This window comes from Somniosus microcephalus, chromosome 6 (assembly GCF_052327205.1).
Source record: "Somniosus microcephalus isolate GS21.2 chromosome 6, FLI_Smic_1.0, whole genome shotgun sequence".
Classification (NCBI taxonomy): domain Eukaryota; kingdom Metazoa; phylum Chordata; class Chondrichthyes; order Squaliformes; family Somniosidae; genus Somniosus; species Somniosus microcephalus.
In genome coordinates, this window is record NC_140992.1 from 39925924 (window position 1) to 39948262 (window position 22339).

General features: G+C 43.9%; 1 protein-coding gene across 1 annotated transcript in view; it reads right to left on the bottom strand.

Annotated features, from left to right (window-relative positions):
* LOC147115636 (uncharacterized) overlaps positions 1 to 22339 on the bottom strand; it is a 144510-nt gene that overhangs the window by 66735 nt on the left and 55436 nt on the right. Inside the window, exons 21-25 of the mRNA XM_085989851.1 lie at positions 20604 to 20726; positions 19805 to 19933; positions 18544 to 18663; positions 9214 to 9339; positions 8342 to 8464 (exon numbers count right to left, since the gene is read on the bottom strand). Of these exons, the coding sequence (XP_085845977.1) occupies positions 8342 to 8464; positions 9214 to 9339; positions 18544 to 18663; positions 19805 to 19933; positions 20604 to 20726 (621 nt within the window). The remainder of the gene's footprint in view (positions 1 to 8341; positions 8465 to 9213; positions 9340 to 18543; positions 18664 to 19804; positions 19934 to 20603; positions 20727 to 22339) is intronic.

The following is a 22339-nucleotide window of genomic DNA, read 5'->3' on the forward strand; positions in this document are numbered from 1 at the left end:
CGATTTAAATTCTACAAAAGTATTCAACTTAAAGAGGAAAGCAACGCTGAATTCTTAATCGAACTGCGCAAGTTATCAAAGTACTGTCAGTTCGGTACAGGACTAGCAGACGCACTGAGAGATAAGTTTGTGTGTGGGCTACTAAGGGAAGGAACCCAGAAGCGACTGCTAGAGGAAAAGGATCTTACGCTGGACAAAGCTTTCAGCATTGCAGCATCGCACGAGGCAGCAGCACGAGGCACTGCAGAAATGCAGCAAAGGCCATTGGAATTCAGCACCAATGAAATGGCATTGGGCGCAGTAAAGTGCTATTGTTGCGGAAGGACAACGCATGACCAGAACCAGTGCTGGTTCAAAGATAAAGAATGCAGGCAATGTGGCAAACTTGGTCACATAGCGAGAGTATGCCGGTCAGGAAAGAAGACCAGCAGCAAAAAGTCGCCGCAGGAGAAGTACAAAAAAGTACACAAGGTGACAGAGAACAGTTCGGATGAACAGAAGACGGATTCAGACTCCAGCAGTAAGGAACTGGGTTGTCTAAAAATACATAATGTGGGTAACACAGCAGACCACCAAACTATCTGGGTCATGCTTCGGATAGCAGGAGTCCAAGTGAAGATGGAATTGGACACTGGATCGGCATTGACGGTCATGAATAAGCAAGATTACAAAAGGTTATTCTCACACATTCCCCTGAGGGATACGGAGATTGTATTGAAAACATACACGGGGCAAAGAGTATACCCCATCGGAAAGATAAAGGTAAATGTGGTCTACAATGGTAAAGAAAGTCAGGAAATGGACTTGTATGTGTTACCTGAGGGAGGTCCGCCACTACTGGGACGGGAATGGATCCAGAGAATAAATGTGGACTGGCATTCCATACAGGCACTAACTGTAGATTCCTGTAAGGAGGACGACGTCAAACCTAAATGACTGTCCAAAATATTGGACGATGCTAAGGAGGTGTTCCAACAGGGACTGGGAACACTGAAAGGAATTACGGCAAACATCAAGGTTGAAGAACATGCAAACCCAAAATTTTTCAAAGCCAGACCTTATGCGATACGACCTGCTGTGGAAGCAGAGCTGGAAGGGCTAGAACATTCAGGAGTACTGTCAAAGGTGGACTGGAGCGAATGGGCCACACCCATTGTTCCCGTCATGAAGCGTTCGTTGAGCAACAATCCGGGGGAACCTGGGAAGGTTCGCATCTGTGGCGATTTCAAGATCACTGTTAATCCGGTTCTTCACACGGTGCAATATCCGCTTCCGCGGATTGAAGATATCTTCGCTTCGCTGTCTGGCGGGAAACACTTCACCAAGATAGACCTGGCGCAGGCGTACCTACAGATGGAAGTTGATGAAGCGTCACGCCAGTATCTCACGATCAACACACATAAGGGCTTATATCGGTATAATAGACTGGTTTTTGGAATGGCATCGGCTCCAGCGATTTGGCAAAGGGCCATGGAGCAGGTACTGCAGGGAATTCCAGGCACACAATGCTACCTGGACGACATTCTGATTACAGGAGATGATGATAAGGAGCACCTCGCGAATTTGGAGCAGGTGCTCACCAGATTGAAAGAATATGGACTCAGAGTTAATCGCCAGAAATGTGAGTTCTTTCAAAAGCGAATCTCGTACTGCGGCCACGTCATTGACCAGGAGGGGCTCCATAAGTCACCTGACAAGATCGAAGCTGTTGTGAAAGCTCCCGCTCCGGAAAATGTATCCCAGTTGAGGTCGTTCCTTGGGTTGGTTAACTATTACCACAAGTTTCTTCCAAATTTATCCACGGTGTTACACCCGCTGAACACTCTTTTGCAAATGGGAGTACCATGGAAGTGGAGCGAGGATTGTAAGCAGGCTTTTCAAAAAAGCAAGGCACTGATCACCTCTAAGGAAGTGTTGGCTCACTTTAACCCAACGCTGCCTATTCGCTTAGCTTGTGATGCTTCTCCATATGGTATCGGGGCAGTGCTCTCACATAAGTTGCCAAATGGCTTGGAAAGGCCAGTCGCGTTCGCATCCAGATCATTGACCTCCGCAGAGCGCAACTATGCTCAGATAGATAGGGAGGCTCTCAGCCTCGTGTGGGGAGTTAAGAAATTTAACCATTACCTGCAAGGCCAAAAGTTTACGCTGCTGACAGATCACCAGCCGTTGGTTTCCATTTTTAACCCTAAGCAGGGTGTTCCGGTTATGACGGCGCAGAGGCTTCAGAGATGGTCCCTTTTCCTAGGGGCACATCAATATGTTATCGAATTCAAAGGTACAAAGCAACATGGTAATACTGATGGGCTGTCGCGCCTGCCACTACCTACAGCGGAAGAGGCACCGGCAGTTGACCCTGTCGAGATATTTCGCTCGACCATCATCGAATGCTTACCAGTCACCAATGCGAGTATTGAGAGAGAGACCCGAAACGACCCGACACTGTCTCGGGTCTACGATTTGACAGTGAAGGGATGGCCAGCACATGGCGACCCACTGTTACCAGCATTCTCAGCCAGACGAGAACAGCTGTCCGTCTGTCAAGGAACATTGATGTATGGAACAAGGGTGATTATTCCTCCTAAATTAAGGGAGAGAGTTCTGAAGGAACTGCATGAAGGTCATCTGGGGGGAGTCAAGATGAAAAGCCTTGCTAGGGCTTATGTGTGGTGGCCAGGTATCGACAAACAAATAGAGGATCTGACTAAAAGCTGCTCAGGGTGCCAAAAAGTTCAAAACGCACCTCCAATTGCACCGCTGCATCCGTGGGAATGGCCTTCAACCCCATGGCAATGCATGCATATCGACTTTGCAGGTCCATTCATGGATTCCATGTTTTTGATAGCGGTAGACGCACATTCTAAATGGCCAGAAGTGATTAAGATGTCGACCACTACCTCTGAAAAGACGATCGCAGTTCTAAGAACCATATTTGCAAGGAATGGGTTGCCGGAACAAATATGTTCAGACAAAGGACCACAGTTCGTGTCAGAAGAATTCCAGAAATTCATGAAAAAGAATGGGGTGAAACACTGTGGCCTAGAAATTCATTAAGGCGCTGCCAGCTTTGCGGCCAGTTACCGCCTAAAGAGGGCTTCTACGCCAAAAATGAGTTTGCGCTGATATTCAGCGCGGCGGTATTGGCGGCGGTAGCCGTTAGCGCTGCGCCGGCACCGATGACGTCATCGGTGTGCGCAGCGCCCCGGTTCCACCCCGAAACCGGCCCGATCCCCATATTTAGTAGCGGCCGCAAACAGTGACCAAAAAACGGGGCCGTGCTGTAGCCTTAGTGGGGCGCTTTAAAGGTGAAGGTGCGGCCGGCCGCTTTTTCGGCGGCCGCCTGCCCGCACCTCCTTCCCCGGCCTCCTCCCCCCACCCCCCCCCCGCGGCATTGCCGGCTGCTTTCCGCGAACCCGGTACTTCTCCGTGGTGCCGGGCTCATTTGCCGGCACTCTCCAGCGGCGATCTCCCCGTTGCAGGCAGCTCCCCCTTAAGAGAAGGAGGAGGCCTGCAGTACCGCAGCCAGCCGCTCCGCAGCGGCTGGCGCAGCGGCGCCAAGAGCGCTGAAATTCAGTGTCAGCGCCCCAAGCGGAGGCGGGCACACCCTGGTATAGCGCCCGGTTCTAATTTGGGGCGCTAACACTGAATATCTGACGATCGCTAATGGCTCCCTGCCCAGCGCTAACTTTTGGGCGCGAGCGAGCTGGCTGCCCCAAAGTGAATTTCTAGGCCTATACATCTGCCCCATATCATCCGGCTACCAATGGGTTGGCCGAGAGATTTGTACAAACGTTCAAAAAGGCGATAAAGGCCATGAGCGAAGACCATATTCCACTACAACACAAGGTGGACAATTTCCTGATGGCATATCGAAACGCCATGCATGCAGTGACAAATCAAAGCCCTGCCATAATGTTCTATAACAGGAGGTTGCGGTCCCGGTTGGATTTGTTAAAACCCAATGTGCGTAGGGAAGTCGAAAACAAGCAATTCCAGCACGTAAATAACAAGGCCACTTGGAGTTTCGAAATAGGACAACCAGTGTTGGCCAGGGACTATAGGAATGATAAATGGCAATCCGGAACAATTCGTGCCCGACAAGGACCCTTGATGTACACAGTAGACGTTGGAAAGAATGTAATATGACGTCATGCTGACCAACTTGTGGAATCGAGAACAAGGGTCGACCCCATGTCTACAGCAGAGACACCAGTTGAAGAAGTTATTGAGCCTGTAGCATCTACCTCAGACGCGAACGTACATGATGATGTTCAATCCATAGGAGATCAAATGGATGAGTCACCCCAGCAAAAAGAACCAGAGACCCCTGAAAGGCGTTATCTGGCCCGGATCAGGAGGCCTCCTCAGAGACTGAATCTTTGAACAGTTTTGTGTGAAAGTTGTATATATGTTATCCATGTTATGTTTAAATTGGGGTGGACACTGTTAAGCTAAAAGGGGAGGAATTGTAGTGTAGGTAACCTGTACCACCTTAAGAGGATACCTTAAGGTGATGGACTACTTTTTGATGGCTCCTGTACATTGTAGTACCGGTGGTGATCACACCGGTATATAAACCCTGTGGAGCAAAGTGTATTCCAGTTCAGCCCTGACCCTCAGTTACTAAAGACCTGTTTAAGTATTTCTGTAGTCTGTGTCCAGTTATTCAGCATAACTACATTTGAAAGCACAGACTCAACACGGCCCATCGTGTCCGCACCGGCCATCAAGCCCTGTCTATTCTAATACCATTTTCCAGCACTTGGTCCGTAGCCTTGTATGCTATGGCTTTTCAAGTGCTCATCTAAATGCATCTTGAATGTTGTGAGGGTTCCTGCCTCTACCACCCTTTCAGGCAGTGAGTTCCAGATTCCAACCACCCTCTGGGTGAAAAAGTTTTTCCTCAAATCCCCTCTAAACCTCCTGCCCCTTACCTTGAAACTATGCCCCCTGGTTATTGACCCCTCTACTAAGGGGAAAAGTTCCTTTTTATCGACCCTATCTATGCCCCTCATAATTTTGTACACCTCAATCAGGTCCCCCCTCAGCCTTCTCTGCTCCAAGGAAAACAACCCCAGCATGTCCAGTCTCTCTTCATAGCTGAAGCGCTCCAGCCCAGGTAACATCCTGGTGAATCTCCTCTGCACCCTCTCCAATGCAATCACATCCCTCCTATAGTATGGTGACCAGAACGGCACACAGTATTCTAGCTGTGGCCGAACTAGCATTTTGTACAGCTCCATCATAACCTCCCTGCTCTTATATTCTATGCCTCGGCTAATGAAGGCAAGTATCCCATATGCCTTTTTAACCACCTTATCTACCTGTCCTGCTGCCTTCAGTGATCTATGTACATGCACACCAAGGTCCCTCTGATCCTCTGTCCTTCCTAGGGTCCTACCATTCATTGTGTATTCCCTTGCCTTGTAGTCCTCCCGAAATGCATCACCTCACACTTTTCAGGGTTAAATTCCATTTGCCACTGTTCTGCCCATCTAACCAACCTGTCTATCTCGTCCTGTAGCCTGAGGCTTTGTGTCATCTGCAAACTTACTGATCATACCTACTACATTCATATCTAAATCATTAATGTACACTACAAACAGCAAAGGACCCAGCACCGATCCCTGCGATACACCACTGGACACAGGCTTCCCGTCACAAAAACAACCTTCGACCATCACCCTCTGCCTCCTGCAACTAAGCCAATTTTGGATCCAATGTGCCAAATTGCCCTGGATCCCATGGGCTCTTACCTTCTTGACCAGTCTCCCATGCGGGACTTTGTCAAAAGCCTTACTGAAGTCCATGTAGACTACATCAACTGCACTACCCTCATCCACACACCTAGTCACCCCCTCGAAAAATTCAATCAAATTGGTTAGACATGATCTCCCCCTGACAAAGCCATGCTGACTATCCTTAATTAATCCTTGCCTTTCCAAGTGGAGACTAATTCTGTCCCTCAGAATTTTTTCCAATAATTTCCCTACCACTGATGTTAGGCTCACTGGCCTGTAATTCCCTGCTTTATCCCTACTACCCTTCTTGAAAAGTGGTACTACATTAGCTGTTCTCTAGTCCTCTGGCACCTCCTCTGTGGCCAGAGAGGTTCTGAAAATTTGTGTCAGAGCCCCTGCAATCTCCTTCCTTGCCTCACACAGCAGCCTGGGATACATCTTGTCAGGGCCTGGGAATTTATCCACTTTTAAGCCTGCTAAAACCGCTAGTAGCTCCTCCCTCTCAATACTAATTTGTTCAAGTATAGCACAATCCTCCTGCCTGATTTCTATGCCTACATCGTCCTTCTCCATAGTGAACACAGATGCAAAATATTCATTTAAAACCTCACCTACATCTTCCGACTCTACACACAGATTGCCACTTTGGTCCCTAATGGGGCCTACTCTTTCCCTGGTTTTCCTCTTGCCCTTAATATACTTATAAAACACCTTGGGATTTTCCTTTATTTTGCTCACCTAATTTATTTTTTAAGTACCCCCCTGCACTTTCTATACTCCTCTAGGGCTTCCACTGTTTTTAGTCCTTTATATCTGCCAAAAGCCTCCCTTTTTTTCCTAATCCATTCTTGTATATCCCTTGACATCCAGGGTTCCCTGGGTTTGTTGGTCCTACCCTTGACCTTTACAGGAACATGTTGGCATTGTATTCTCTCTATTTCCTTTCTGAAAGACTCCCACTGCTCTGATGTGGATTTTCCTACAAGTAGCTGATCCCAGTCCACTTTGGCCAGATCCTGCCTTATCATATTAAAATTGGCCTTCCCCCAATTTAGAACCTTTATTTTATGCCTGACATCAGTCATCAGGAAAATGTAGGAATTCATTGTTAAGGAAATGGTAACAGGGCACTTAGAAAATCATAATATGATTATACAGAGTCAACATGGTTTTATGAAAGGGAAATCGTATTTAACAAATTTAATTGAGTTTTTTGAGGATGCAACTAGCAGGGTAGATAAAGGGGAACCAGTGGATGTAGTATATTTGGATATCGAAAAGCCATGCGATAAGGTGCCACATAAAAGTTTGCTATGCAAGATAAGGGCTGGGGGTAATATATTAGCATGGATAGAGGATTGGTTAACGGACAGAAAACAGAGTAGGGATAAACGGATCATTTTCCGGTTGGTAGGCTGTAACTAGTCGTGTGCCGCAAGGATCAGTGGTTGGGCCTCAACTATTTACAATCTATATTAATGACTTAGATGAAGGGACCGAGGGCAAAGTATCCAAGTTTGCTGATGATACAAAGTTAGGTGGGAAAGTAATCTGTGAGGAGGACACAACAAGCCTGAAAAGGGATATAAACAGTTTAAGTGAGTGGGCAATAAGGTTACAGATGGAGTATAGTGTGGGGAAATGTGAGGTTATTCACTTTGGTAGGAAGAAAAGAAAAACAATATTTTTTTAAATGGTGAGAAATTATTAAATGTTGGTGTTCAGAGAGATTTAGGTGAACTCGTACAGGAAACACAAAAAGCTAGCATGCAGGTACAGCAAGCAATTAGGAAGGCAAATGGCATTTTGGCCTTTATTGCAAGGGGGTTGAAGTACAAGAGTAAGGAAGTCTTACTACAATTGTACAGGGCTTTGGTGAGACCACACCTGGCGTACTGTGCACAGTTTTGGTCTCCTTATCTGAGAAAGGACATACATGCCTTAGAGGCGGTGCAACGAAGGTTCACTAGATTGATCCCTGGGATGTGAGGGTTGTCCTATGAGGAGAGATTGAGTAGATTGGGCCTATACTCTCTGGAGTTTAGAAGAATGACAGGTGATCTCATTGAAACATATAAAACTCTGAGGAGGATTGACAAGCTAGATGCTGAGAGGCTGACTGGACGGTCTAGAACTAGGAGGCATAGTCTCAGGATAAGGGGTCGGCCATTTAAGACTGAAATGAGGAGAAATTTATTGAAAGGGTTGTGAATCTTTGGAATTCTCTACCCCAAAGGGCTGTGGATGCGGAATCGTTGAGTATATTCAAGGCTGAGATAGATAGACCTTTGGACTCTAGGGAAATCAAGGGATATGGGGATCGGGCGGGAAAGTGGAATGGAGGTTGAAGATTAGCCATGATCTTATTGAATGGCGGAGCAGACCCGAAGGGCCGTATGGCCTACTCCTGCTATTAATTCATATGTTCTTATATAATGGACAGAATTATATGCTGTTGGTAATGGTGTAAAACAATGTGGTGATAACAAATTTCACATGCATTTTGTTTTAATGTTATTATATTTGTAAATTAATGTTTATATAATTAAATAAGATTTATTGCTTGCTTATTAAATAGTGAAAAAGAAATGATATCATACCAACACAGAACTTGTATGGCTCTCCCTCATATCCAGTCTTGCACACACATGAGTAGTTTCCTATTGAATTGATACAGTCTGCATTTTGGGGACATGTAGAATTATTACTGCATTCATCAATGTCTGAAAGAGAAGGATTAAAGTAGTGACTATCACAGTGTTCACTTTTATAGTCTCCTGTTCCTCTCTAATATCCATTATTAGAAGTGAGATATATATATCATGGTATAGGATACATTTCCCATTTTTGCCTATGGTATTTTCACATGTAGGATTTATAAGAGACTCATTTCAATTTTAATGGAATACATTATTGACTTCAACAGTTATATTTGCTGGTACAGTGCATTGATTTACAAATGGGTACACTGTGGAGGAGAAGATGGTTGTCGCTTTGGATGTGTGATTTCCCCACATGGCAAAACCCTGATTTCAACCTCCGTTCATTATTTGTAACAACATCATAAATGCTAGCAAAATAACGTGTGATATGTTACAAAAAGCGAACAGAGGGAAAGGTAGATTTTTCTCTATGTGTTTCTGTTGGGTGCCTGACAGTCTACCTAAGGTGCAATTTTTCTGTCCCTGGCCATTTGCTGAAATGGTTCATGCATTGAGTTTATTGCATTAGATCATGATTAAAAACAAAATAAATGGCATAATCTTCATGGTTCAATCAAATCACAGACCAGCTTTATTGACAGCAGTTTTTAGAAGTAACTGCTACAGTGCAATTTGAATAAAACTAATTCTAACACTACACAATTGAATGATAAGCATTTCAGGATGTTTAAATAACACAGTAGGGTTTTCTTGCTTTCTCCATTCTTTTCTTCTACAAAATGTTATTTTTGTTCAGACAATAACCTTACCAGTGCACAGGGAGCTGTTCGATGAGTTTACTGTGTAACCCTTGTTGCAGCTGCAGTTGTAACTTCCAAACACATTTGTACAGATCTGTTCACAAGAGTCTTTGTTTTCTTGGCACTCATCTAAGTCTAGAATGCCAAACAAAAATACATAAATCAGTTGTTCAAAAGTCAGACACTTGCTTTCCACCTGAACAAAAATCCAACAATTTGATGGAGCTTTTTTCTTAGTCTCTTTTATTGGGGGAATACTTCACAATCCTTCTCTTCAAAACTTCTACAGTTCCACAAAATTACTCATTGAAGTTTATCCCTACTATGCACAATCCCCATTGCAGAATTGATGTGATATATGACATGTGATATTTTTAAAAATTATAATTTTGCAAATTCCTTATGGTTGTAGCAGAATCCAATGGAGTCATTCCCCCACAATTTAAGAATGGGTTCAATTGCAGCCTATTTTGAAAACCAGACTGACCTGCAAACAACCTCTTCCCTCCCAGGAATAATGCAAAAATATAGATCATTTCTATTCAAGTGGAGGCACTGACAATTATATCAGTATTTAAAGTATTCCAAGGAACAGACTTTTGAGATTTCATATATATCTTCCCAACAAAATTCCTTGTGCCTTTATGATTGTTATCTACATCGTAACATTGAATCTGTTAATTTTGTCCTTCCATGTTGTTAAGTGTTTAAGTTTACAAGATGCACTGCAGCTACTCGCCAAGGCTTCTTCGGCAGCACATCTCAAACACGCAACCTCTTCCACCTAGAAGGACAAGGGCAGCAGGCGCATGGGAACACCACCACCTCCAAGTTCCCCTTCAAGTCACACACCATCCTGACTTAGAAGTATATCGCCGATCCTTCATCGTCGCTGGGTCAAAGTCCTGGAACTCCCTCCCTAACAGCACTGTTGGGAGCACCTTCACCACACGGACTGCAGCGGTTCAAGAAGGCGGCTCACCACCACCTTCTCAAGGGCAATTTGGGATGTGCAATAAATGCTGGCCTTGCCAGCGATGCCCACATGGCAAACAGAGAGACCCGGATGGCAGAATCTTTATGAGAAAAAAGAGAACTTGCTGAATGGGAGAAGATCCTTTTTAGGCAGGGGAAGAGATAGAGAATGACACTGTCTGGTAGAGAACAAAAATAGGGGAGAAAAGAGAAACCCTGCTGGTGAGAGGAAAAAATCAGTAGTGAGGAGGGGGAAGAACAGTAGATCTCATGTGGTGTCGCTCACAGTGAATAATCAGATCCACTGTCTCACTGAGCATAGAAACATAGAAACATAGAAGGCAGGAGTAGGCCATTCGGCCCCTCAAGCCTGCTCCGCCATTCAATGCGATCATGGCTGATCATCCAAGTTCAGTACCCGGTCCCTGCCTTCTCCCCATATCCCTTGATCCCTTTAGCCTTAAGAAATATATCCAACTCCTTCTTGAATATATTTAATGAATTGGCCTCTACTGCCTTCTGTGGTAGAGAATTCCACAGGTTCACCACTCTCTGGGTGAAGAAATTCCTCCTCATTTCTGTCCTAAAAGGCCTACCCCTTATCCTTAGACTGTGACCCCTGGTTCTGGATTCCCCGACCATCGGGAACATCCTCCCTGCATCTAGCCTGTCCAGTCCTGCCAGAATTTTATAAGTTTCAATGAGATCCCCTCTCATTCTTCTAAACTCCAGCGAGTACAAGCCCAATTGACCCAATCTCTCCTCATACGTCATTCCTGCCATCCCAGGTATCAGCCTGGTGAATCTTCGCTGAACTCCTTCCATGGCAAAAATATCCTTCCTCAGATAAGGCGACCAAAACTGCACACAATACTCAAGATGTGGTCTCACCAAGGCCCTGTACAACTGCAGAAAGACATCCTTGTTCCTGTACTCAAACCCTCTCGCTATGAAGGCCAACATACCATCTGCCTTCTTAACTGCCTGCTGCACCTGCATGCTTACCTTCAGCGACTGGTGCACAAGGACACCCAGGTCTTGTTGCACTTCCCCTTCTCCCAATCTATTGCCATTCAGATAATAATCTGCCTTCCTGTTTTTGACACCAAAGTGGATAACCTCACATTTATCCACGTTATATTGCATCTGCCATGCTTCTGCCCAATCACCCAACCTGTCCAAATCATCCTGTAATTTCTCGGCATCCTCCTCACAGCACACACGCCCACCCAGCTTTGTGTCATCTGTAAATTTGGAGATATTACATCTAGTTCCCTTGTCTAGATCATGATGAATATATATTGTGAATAGCTGGGGTCCAAGGACCGATCCCTGCGGTACCCTACTAGTCACTGCCTGCCACTCGGAAAAAGACCCGTTTATTCCAACTCTTTGCTTTCTATCTGCTAACCAGTTCTCTATCCAAGTCAATACCTTGCCCCCAATCCCATGTGCCTTAACTTTACACGCTAGTCTCTTATGTGGGACCTTATCGAAAGCCTTCTGAAAGTCCAAATACACCACATCCACTGGTTCTCCCTTATCTATTTTACTAGTTACATCCTTAAAAAATTCCAGTAGATTAGTCAAGCACGATTTACCTTTTGTAAATCCATGTTGACTTTGTCCGATCCTGTCACTGTTTTCCAAGTGCTCTGCTATTACATCTTTTATAATGGACTCTAGCATTTTCCCTAGTAAGGCTTACCATTCTGTAATTCCCCGTTTTCTCTCTACCACCTTTTTTGAATAGTGGGGTAACATTAGCTACCCTCAAATTCATAGGTACTGTTCCAGATTCCATCAAATGTTGGAAGATGATCAGCAATGCATTAATATTTCTAGGGCCACTTCCTTAAGTACCCTAGGATGTAGATCATCAGGCCCTGGGGATTTATTGGCCTTCAATCCCATCAATTTCCCTAACACCATTTCCCTACAAATACTGATTTCTTTCAGTTCCTCCCTTTCATCAGACCCTATGTTCCCCAACATTTCTGGGAGGTTATTTGTGTCCTCCTTTGTGAAGGCAGAACCAAAATATGTATTTAATTGGTCTGCCATTTCTTTGTTCCCCATTATAAATTCCCCTGATTCTGACTGCAAGGGACCTACGCTTGACTTCACCAATCTTTTTCTCTTCACATATCTATAAAAGCTTTTACAGTCAGTTTTTATGTTCCCTGAAAGCTTACTCTCATATTCTATTTTCCCTTTCTTAATTAATCCCTTTGTCCTCCTTTGTTGAATCCTAAACTGCTCCCAATCCTCCAGATTACTGCTTTTTCTGGCCAATTTATATGTCCTCTCCTTGGCTCTTATGCTATCCCTAATTTCCCTCGTTAGCCACGGTTGAGTCACCTTTTTTGTTTTATTTTTATGCCAAACTGGGATGAACAAATTCTGTAGTTCATCCATGCGGTCTTTGAGCAACACCATAGTTGATCCACTGGTCGGCATAAATATATGCATGTAATAGAATGAACCTTTTTCACTAAACATACATTTAAACTGTGCCACTTTAAATTTTGAATGAGCTGATTTACCAAAAGGTGAGAATGAATATCCTTGAGGAATTAATATCCCATTAATACTAAACTGTAGCAAATGATTACATCTAAAACTCATTTCTGATTCTATTTTGATGTATGCAAGGTTCATATGTAGAATAGTTGTGCTGCTTTATCACCATTAATGGGCTAGTAATAGAAGGACAAAGCTTCTTTAAATCGATTTCCTACATAATGTACATTATCAACATTTAATAATAGCTTCTGCATAATAATTTGCATTGTTGCCCTCTGTTTAAATGCATGACAGTGTTCAGCAAATCTTATAAATCTCAGAAAATGGCTTTTTCAGATCATTTGTTCAAATTGTAATCAAATTAAACTTATGGATCTGCAATTGGTCACTGAATACAGATCATAGTACAGAACATTGCTTGCTCCAGTTATAAACATAGAAACATAGAAGATAGGAGCAGGAGTAGGCCATTCGGCCCTTCGAGCCTGCTCCGCCATTCAATGAGATCATGGCTGAGCATTCAAATTCAGTACCCTGTCCCTGCCTTCTCCCCATATCCCTTGATCCCTTCAGCCTTAAGAAATATATCCAACTCTTTCTTGAATATATTTAATGAACTGGCCTCCACCGCCCTCTGTGGCAGAGAATTCCACAGGTTCACCACTCTCTGGGTGAAGAAATTCCTCCTCATTTCAGTCCTAAATGTCCTACCCCTTATCCTTAGACTATGACCCTGGTTCTGGACTCCCCGACCATCGGGAACATCCTTCCAGCATCTAGTCTGTCCAGGCCTGACAGAATTTTATAGGTTTCGATGAGATTCCCTCTCAATCTTCTAAACTCCAGTGAGTATAAGCCCAATCGACACAATCTCTCCTCATACGTCATTCCTGCCATCCCAGGTATCAGCCTGGTGAATCTTCGCTGAACTCCTTCCATGGCAAGAACATCCTTCCTCAGATAAGGCGACCAAAACTGCACACAAGGTGCAGTCTCACCAAGGCCCTGTACAACTGTAGCAAGACATCCTTGTTCCTGTACTCGAACCCTCTTGCTACGAAGGCCAACATTCCATTTGCCTTCTTAACCGCCTGCTGCACCTGCATGCTTACCTTCAGCGACTGGTGCACAAGAACACCCAGGTCTCTTATTGTTATTCATTCCAGGAGAATTGGGGATGATCTATGGTTGGAATTGTATTGTACAGTTCTGTGTTTGTGGTAGCAAATTGTAAGAAAATATGTAAATGAGAATAGAAATGTCCTACTAACATTTGAGGAGTTGACTGATAAAGAGATGTGACAATTTTGCGCCAGCTGAAAAAGTAACAATTGCTGGAGGACCAGTTAGAAGACTTTGATAAATTCGAGTAAGATGATCCATTGATGATGCGAAGCATGGGATGTTCTTTACTTTATATCACTACACAAAGATAACTTGTATTGATCAACCCAAGTGAATATTATCATAACTATTCCCTCATGTAAAATAAAGCAGCTTAATGGTTTGGAGCAAGCATCAGTCAATCATTTATCAAAAAAAATCAAAAAACATTGATTGAATAATTACACTTATTTCTGAGGGGATATTTTCATAAACAGCATAATTAGGAAATAAAAATAGTCATATCAGAAAAACATCATCACAGATGTATATACTACAAAATATGACAAAAGGACTGTCCATCATCCAGAATGTATGGGTTCGCCCGACAGTCCTGGAAAAAAGGGGGCCATTGAACTTGATTAGAAAAACCACTCTAATATGCAAAGCACTTCTCACCTCCATCTCAGAAGAGAAGCAGAACAATGAACCCACTGGCCTCACCCAGCCAAAAGGGAGCCAGTTTTTTTCCCAACACAAAGACCGAAAGATATGTCTCAGACTTAGGGCCATTAACCCAATACGCATGGGTCCGAGGATGACTCATCACAGATTAAGCACCGGAGTGCTCAGAAGCAAATGTATTTTAAAGATTGGCAGGAAAAGATAGGCAGACTACTAATAAAGATAGTTTCTTTTCCACCATTCTCTCTCTCTCTCTCTCGCTCCCTGCTCCTACAAGATCGAACTAACAAGAAGTACCAGAGAAGCTAACGAGCAGTGATCGAAACCGACCACGTGTGAGGGTAAGCATAGTTTCTCAGAAGTGAAGCTTTTGGGCTATTCCGAGGGTGGGAGCTTCATTTGGTTCAGCCAGGTGAAGGGATTTATGCGACTGGGTAATTTGTTGGTAGGGGTGGAATTAGAGTCCACCATAGCAACAAGGGAATTACTGCTTGTTATAGTCCCCAGTTTTGTACTGTATGTATGTTGATTGTAATCTGGATTTTATTCTCCACAGGGATAGTGATTTCATTTAGTAGTGCATGTTTTAGCCAGTGTATGTTAGACCAAATAAATACAAGTTTGATTTTTCACCAAAGCTTTCCTGTCCATGACTTATTTCATTTACACTCTGAATAATAATTCCCGGGTATAGAACTTTCGTAAGGCGGGGGCGATTCGAACCGTCCGTCTAGCAATTGGGCTAGGATCAAAAACCGCTTACAATCTTCTATCCATTCCAATATGTTACCCCCTACACCATGAGCTTTTATTTTCCGCAATAACCTTTGATGTGGCACCTTATCAAATGCCTTCTGGAAATCTAAGTACAGTACATCCACCGGTTCCCCTTTATCCACAGCAAATGTTACTTCCTCAAAGAACTCCAATAAATTGCTTGAACATGATTTCACTTGCACAAAACCATGTTGACTCTGCCTGATTACATTGAACTTTTCTAAGTGCCCTGCTATAACGTCTTTAATAATAGCTTCTAACATCTTCCCTGTGACAGATGTTAAGCTAACTGGCTGTAGTTTCCTGCTTTCCGTCTCCCTCCCTTTTTGAATAAAGGAGTTACATTCGCTATTTTCCAATCTAATGGAACCTTCCCCAAAATTAGGGAATTTTGGAAAATTAAAACCAACGCATCAACTATCTCACTAGCCACTTCTTTTAAGACCCTAGGATGGAGTCCATCAGGACCCGGAGACTTGTCAGCCCGCAGCTCCAACAATTTGCTCAGTACCACTTCCCTGGTGATTATAATTTTCTTGAGTTCCTCCCTCCCTTCCATTTCCTGATTTACAGCTATTTCTGGGATGTTACTTGTACCCTCTATTGTGAAGACCGATGCAAAATACCTGTTCAATTCAACCACCATCTCCTTATTTTCCATTATTAGTTCCCCAGACTCACTTTTTATAGGACCAACGCTCACTTCGTTAACTCTTTTCTTTTTAAAATATCCATAGAGCTCTATCTGTTTTTATATTTCTAGCTAGCTTTCTCTTGTACTCTAAATTTTCTCTCCTTATTAATCTTTTAGTCATTCTTTGCTATTTTTTATATTCTGTCCAATCTTCTGACCTGCCACCCATCTTTGTACAATTATGTGCTTTTTCTTTAAGTTTAATACAATCTTTAACTTTTTAGTTAACCATGGATAGTGGGTCCTCCCCTTGGAATTTTTCTTTCTTGTTGGAATGTATATATTCTGTGTATTTTAAAATATCCCCTTAAATGTCTGCCACTGCAACTCTGTTGACCTATCCCTTAACCTAATTTGCCAGTTCACTTTAGCTAGCTCTGCTTTCATGACCTCATAATTGCCCTTATTTAAGTTTAAAATACTAGTGTTGGACCCACTCTTCTCTCTCTCAAACTGAATGTAAAATTCAATCATATTATGATCGCTGCTACCTAGGGGCACCTTCACTATGAGGTAATTAATTAATCCTATCTCGTTGCACAATACCAGGTCTAATATAGCCTTCTCTCTGGTTGGCTCCAGAATGTGCTGTTGTAAGAAACTATCCCAAAAACATTCTATGAACTCCTCATCTATATTACCTTTGCCCATCTGATTTTTCCAGTCTATATGCAGATTAAAATCCCCCATGATTATTGCCGTACCCTTCTGACAAGCTCCCATTATTTCTTCCTTTATACTCCATCCTACCATGTGGTTACTGTTAGGGGGCCTGCACACCACTCACACAAGTGACTTCTTGCCTTTATTATTTCTCATCTCTACCCAAACCGCTTCTACATCCTGGTTTCCTGAACTTAGGTCATCCCCCTCTATTGTGCTAATACCATCATTAATTAACAGAGCCACCCCCTCCACCTTTCTATCCTTCCTAAATGTCATGTACCCTTCAATATTCAGGTCCCAATCTATGTCATCCTGCAGCCATGTTTCTGTAATGGCTATCAGATCATATTTATGTATTTCTATTTGCGCTATCAGTTCATCTGTTTTGTTTTGAATGCTATGTGCATTCAGATGCAGAGCCTTTAGTTTTGTCCTTTTATTATTTTTGTAACATCTAGCCTTATCTGTTGATTTACTCTTAGATTTGTACTCTCTATCCCTTCCTGTCACGGTCTGTTTATCATTTCCCATATTAATACCTTTCTCTATTGCTTTGTCTCTAATCTTTGAATTACCACATCTTCCCAAATTTGATCCCATGCCCCCAATATTTAGTTTAAAGCCCTCTCTACCGCCCTAGTTATACGACTCACCAGAACACTGGTTGCAGCACGGTTCAGGTGAAGACTGTCCCAACAATACAGATCCCACTTTCACCAGTACTGGTGCCAGTGCCCCAGGAATTGAAACCCATTTCTCCCACACCAGTCTTTGAGCCACGCATTCATCTCTCTAATTTTATTTACCCTATACCAATTTGCTCGTGGCTCAGGTACCCTTGAGGTTCTGCTTTTTAATTTAGCCCCTAGTTGCTCATACTCTCTCAGCAGAACCTCTTTCCTAGTTCTATCTATGTCGTTGGTACCTACATGGACCACGACTACTAGCTCCTCCCCCTCCCACTGAAAGTTCCTCTCCAGCCCAGAGCAGATGTCCCGAACCCTGGCACTGGGCAGGCAATACAGCCGTCTGGACTCCCGCTCTTGGCCGCAGAGAACTGTATCCAAACCATTAAGCTGCTTTATTTTACATGAGGGAATTGTTATGATAATATTCACTTGGCTCAATCAATACAAGTTATCTTTGTGTAGTGATATAAAGTAAAGAACATTCCATGGTTCCCTACATCAATAGATCATCTTACTAGACTTAAAAGAATATCTTCTAACTGGTCCTCCAGCAATTATTACTTTTTTAGCTGGCGCAAAAGTCCTCACAGCATTCTCTTTAGCAAACCTGACTGTCCTCACAGCCTTCCTGCTTTTCAAACCTTTCTCTCTCTCTCTCTCTTTTTATCTTCTATTTGTTCAGACACAGACAATGATCAAAGGTGCCTTTGGAAGTGGGTGCCCTTGATAATATTAGGAGAAAATTGAGGCAGCAGGCCCGGGAACACCCCCTCCTGCCTCATTTACATTGCAATGCTGCACCTCCAGTTATTGCTGAGCCAGGCCCTGCACTTTCTTTATGGGGTGGCCCCAAAAATCCCATAAAGCATAATCGGGGCAGAGACCCAATGTAACAGATGTTCTCCAGGCACTATAGAGAGGAATATCGGGGCCAGTATCTTAGATATAAGGGAGATATTATTGTTGTAATGTTATTGTACTTATGCTTAATGCACTTATGTTAAATTCCTTTTCCCACTCTGTTAAAGGAACCATTGACCATTTATTCTAAATGGATTAACACCTATATTAATGCATCAATGAGACCAATATGGTCTGAATGTTGCTGCAATAACATGAGTGAAGGCAAAATGTCATAGAGAGTGGAAAGTCAAATGTGAACAACAGCTGTTATAAGACCAATTCTTCCAAGGACGCAGTCCAGTATATAATTATATTCCTCACCTGTGCAGGTGAGTCCTTCATATCCCCTTAGACATGTACAGTTGAAAGAGCCCTCAGTATTGACGCACATGGAATTGTTTTTCCCTGAACAGACATTACTACCGAGACACTCATTCACTTCTGATGGAATAATGCAGAAATATAACATTGTTATTTATTCCAGGAGAATTAAGGATGATCGATGGTTACACATGGCTTTTACAGTGCTACATTCATGGTGCTTCTGCATTTGTTACTCCTGAGACACTGGCTGAAATTTTCAGAGCTCTAACTTTTTGAAGATTTGTGTGTGATAAATTGCCACCATGCCTATATTTTCATACATCTTGATGCCAGTGGACTAAATCTAAAGAGTGTCCATCCTCACGATGGATGTTGTGTTACATTGCTTGGAAACTGACTTATTTCATTGCTTGTCTTGGGTAATTGTCAATGGAGATAAGGTAGAATCGATATTTTTTTGAGTTTAGACCTGGTTTCCACCTGCTTTCTAGGAACCAGGGCCTAGAAATTTGGTATAGCCCCGCCAGCTCGTTTGCGCCGAAAATTTTGCGCTGGCCGCGGAGCCAGTTGCGCCCGTCCCATATTTACTTTTAGCGCCCCAAAGTGGAACCGGGCGCTGTTCCAGGGTGTGCCCGCCCCCGCTTGGGGCGCTGAAAGTGAATTTCAGCACTCCCGGTGCCGCTGCGCCACCCGATGCGGTGCGGCAGGCTGCTGTACTGCAGGCCTCCTCCTTCTCTTAAGGAGGAGGTGCCTGCAACGGCCGGAGCCCCGATCGCGAGTGCCGGCAAAAGAGCCCGGCACAACGGAGAAGTGCCGGGCTCCACGGAAACCAGCCGGCAATGCCGCGGGGGGGGGTGGGTGGAGGAGGCCGGGGAAGGAGGTGCGGGCAGGCGGCCGCCGAAAAAGCGGCCGGCCGCACCTCCACCTTAAAGCGCCCCGCTAAGGCTGCAGTAAGGACCCGGTCTCCCGATGTTGTTAGCGGCCGCCACGGACGAGGCGGCCGCTACTGAAGATGGGGGTCGGGGCGGTAGCGGGGCGGAACCGGGGCACTGCGCACACTGATGACGTCATCGGTGCCGGCGCAGTGCTACCGGCTACCGCCGCCATTACCGCGGCCCTCAAAATCAGCGCTACCACCCCTACTGGCGCAGAAGCCCTCTTTGGACTGTAACTGGGCGCAAAGCCCACCGAATTTCTAGGCCCAGAACTTTTGTAAAGAATAACACAAAAACATATATTTGGGTGATTTTATGCTTACCATTGCAAGTAATACCATCTCCAGAATATCCAGCCTTACACTGACAGGTATATGAACCCTCCAGGTTAGCACAGAGACCTTGACTTTTGGAGCAGTTATTATTTTCTTCATTAAGGCATTCATCTATATCTGCAGAGTACATTTTCTAATATTAGTAAATGGGTATCCACAAAATCTTATATAGTGACTGGGTCATAAAAAGGAGCAACTTATGTGACTTTATTAAATTTTTTTAAATAACTGAAATAATTTCTGCACCAGCAATTATCTGTTAAATTAAAACTGCCCTGTTGTGAATTGTGCAAAGAAACATTATGGGCTGGATTTTGCCAGCCCTGGGGAGGCAGGTTTGGAGGCGGGTCTGCCGGGAAAATGGCAGAATTTGGGGGCGGGTGCCCAACCTGCCCCCATACCATCTTGCCAGGAGGCGGGTAGCTGACCCGCGCCGGGTCCCATCGAGGCAGGAAGAGGATTAATGCCAATTAACTGCCTGTTAACAGGTAGTTAACAGGCAGTTTTTTGGCTAATCCCTATTTTGAGCCCTGAAGTGTGGGACTAAAATCCAACAAGTGGGAGTCCCGCCTCCAAAAGCTCCCCATTGACAAAATCCAGCCCTATGGCTTTGTGCATAACTTTAACACATTAACAGTTGTAATAAGTTTAGAACCATCGCCAGTGGCTCAAAATTCATTTACACTGGTGTAACAGGCCTGAGGAAAATTAATCCCAACATGTTATTTATCACATGTTGCTGATTGTTAATGATATCAGGTGAAACTATTTTAAAATCTGTATTTACCTCTGCATGTTCCATTGATATTCACAAATCCATTCTTGCATTCACATTTAAAAGAGGCTTCAGTATTAACACAGCGTTGCCCTTTCTTGGAACAATGCACTATGTTTTGGCATTCATCAATATCTGAAATTATAAAACAAGATAATTGTGCAAGAAGTTTGCTATTTTTTCGTAGCTGGTTGAATAATCGAAAACAAACAGGGCTAGATTGGAATAGAGCGTTATTAATCAATTGTCAATTTTCCCTATGCTAACTACAGCACGTATTATGAACTTTGCAATTTAATTTTTTACCCCCTCCATCTCGTGCCATTGACTCCACTTTAACTACACAAACAGCAGTCTCATTACTGGCGCTTGAGTAATGCCCCCCAGGTAGAGGGAGATTTGAATTTATGCTGGTTAGGACAAAAATAAAGCGTTTTTGTCTACGATGGATTATTTATTGGATTCTCTCTTGCTGATCAGAGTTACACACTGTTAAAATCAACTACCGGGGTAAAATTAGCTGTTCCTGTGAAACCAAAAGTGATTTAACATGCAAATGTCTGTTGAGTGCAGAGCCATTGCTATCATCCTTCCCAGCAGTATTCCTGATAGCTGGATAAGTGGATTTCCAACAATTATAGGTGTTGAGGTTAAAATGGTGCTGGAGCGTTCTTTGACCAGCAAATATGCGTGGTATAGGAAACTTGTGAATTGCTGACTACTAAAATGTTCTTTGTTCTACTATTGCTTCAAAGGAATTGGGAAGCTATATTGTGCGCTATATTGCACCAAGACAACTGTCTGTCTGAAGCCAGCAGAGATAAGGGCAGGTCAATGATTGCAGTGGTCAGTGATCAGGGGCAGCTGGTGCACAGCCATGGCAGAGTTAATGGACTGGATTTTACCAGCCCTGAGGAGGCGGGCTTGCTGGGAATGTCAAAAAAAAGGGAGCGGGTCCCGAACCCACTCCCAACCAGCCTCCTACCAATCTTCCCGGGGGTCGGGTCCCCGATTTGCGCAGGGACCCGACTCCTAGCGGCGGGAAGAGGATTATAGCCACTTAGCTGCCAGTTAACAGGCAGTTAAGAGGCTTTTTCCAATTTTTTGACTTCTGCTGCGGGCTTCCCGACGTCGGGGAACCCTGCCAGGGTAAGTGAGGCGTGCTGTGGGTCTGTTGTTATGTTGGTGTATAGATGACAGCTGCAGAAGTGGTGTGAAGCATGCAATGGGACACTGGTGAGTATCAGAGGTAAGGAAATGTTGGGAAAGTCATTTTTAATGTGATTAGATTTTTCTGTAGGTAACAAGCTATGAAGTGATTGTGTGGCCTCACCTCAATGGGAGAAGTGACAGATCACTTCTGTACCCTCACCTGCAGCTGCCATCTGTTTCATCCTAAGGAGAGAGTCATTGGAGAGCCTGGGTGCAAGGGCTCACTTGTGTACAGTGATTGTCAGTGTATGACAGCACCTCAATGTTGTCAAACACTATCAAATCATCTGTCAAATATTTATGGTTCATGTGCCTTTAAGAAAACCGGCAGATGAAGCGTCATCAACCGCAGGGTGGGCTTAACAATGCCAATCGGGTGAAAATAGCATCCATGCGTCGGACGTCTCTGGAGGTGGGACTAGAACCCGGAAGGCAGCAGTCCCACCCCCAACGCGTGTCGGTGAGTAAAATCCAGCCCAATGGATTTGTTTATGTTGTCAGTTAATGCCGAGAAAGAGCTTTTGTTGTTTTTTGCA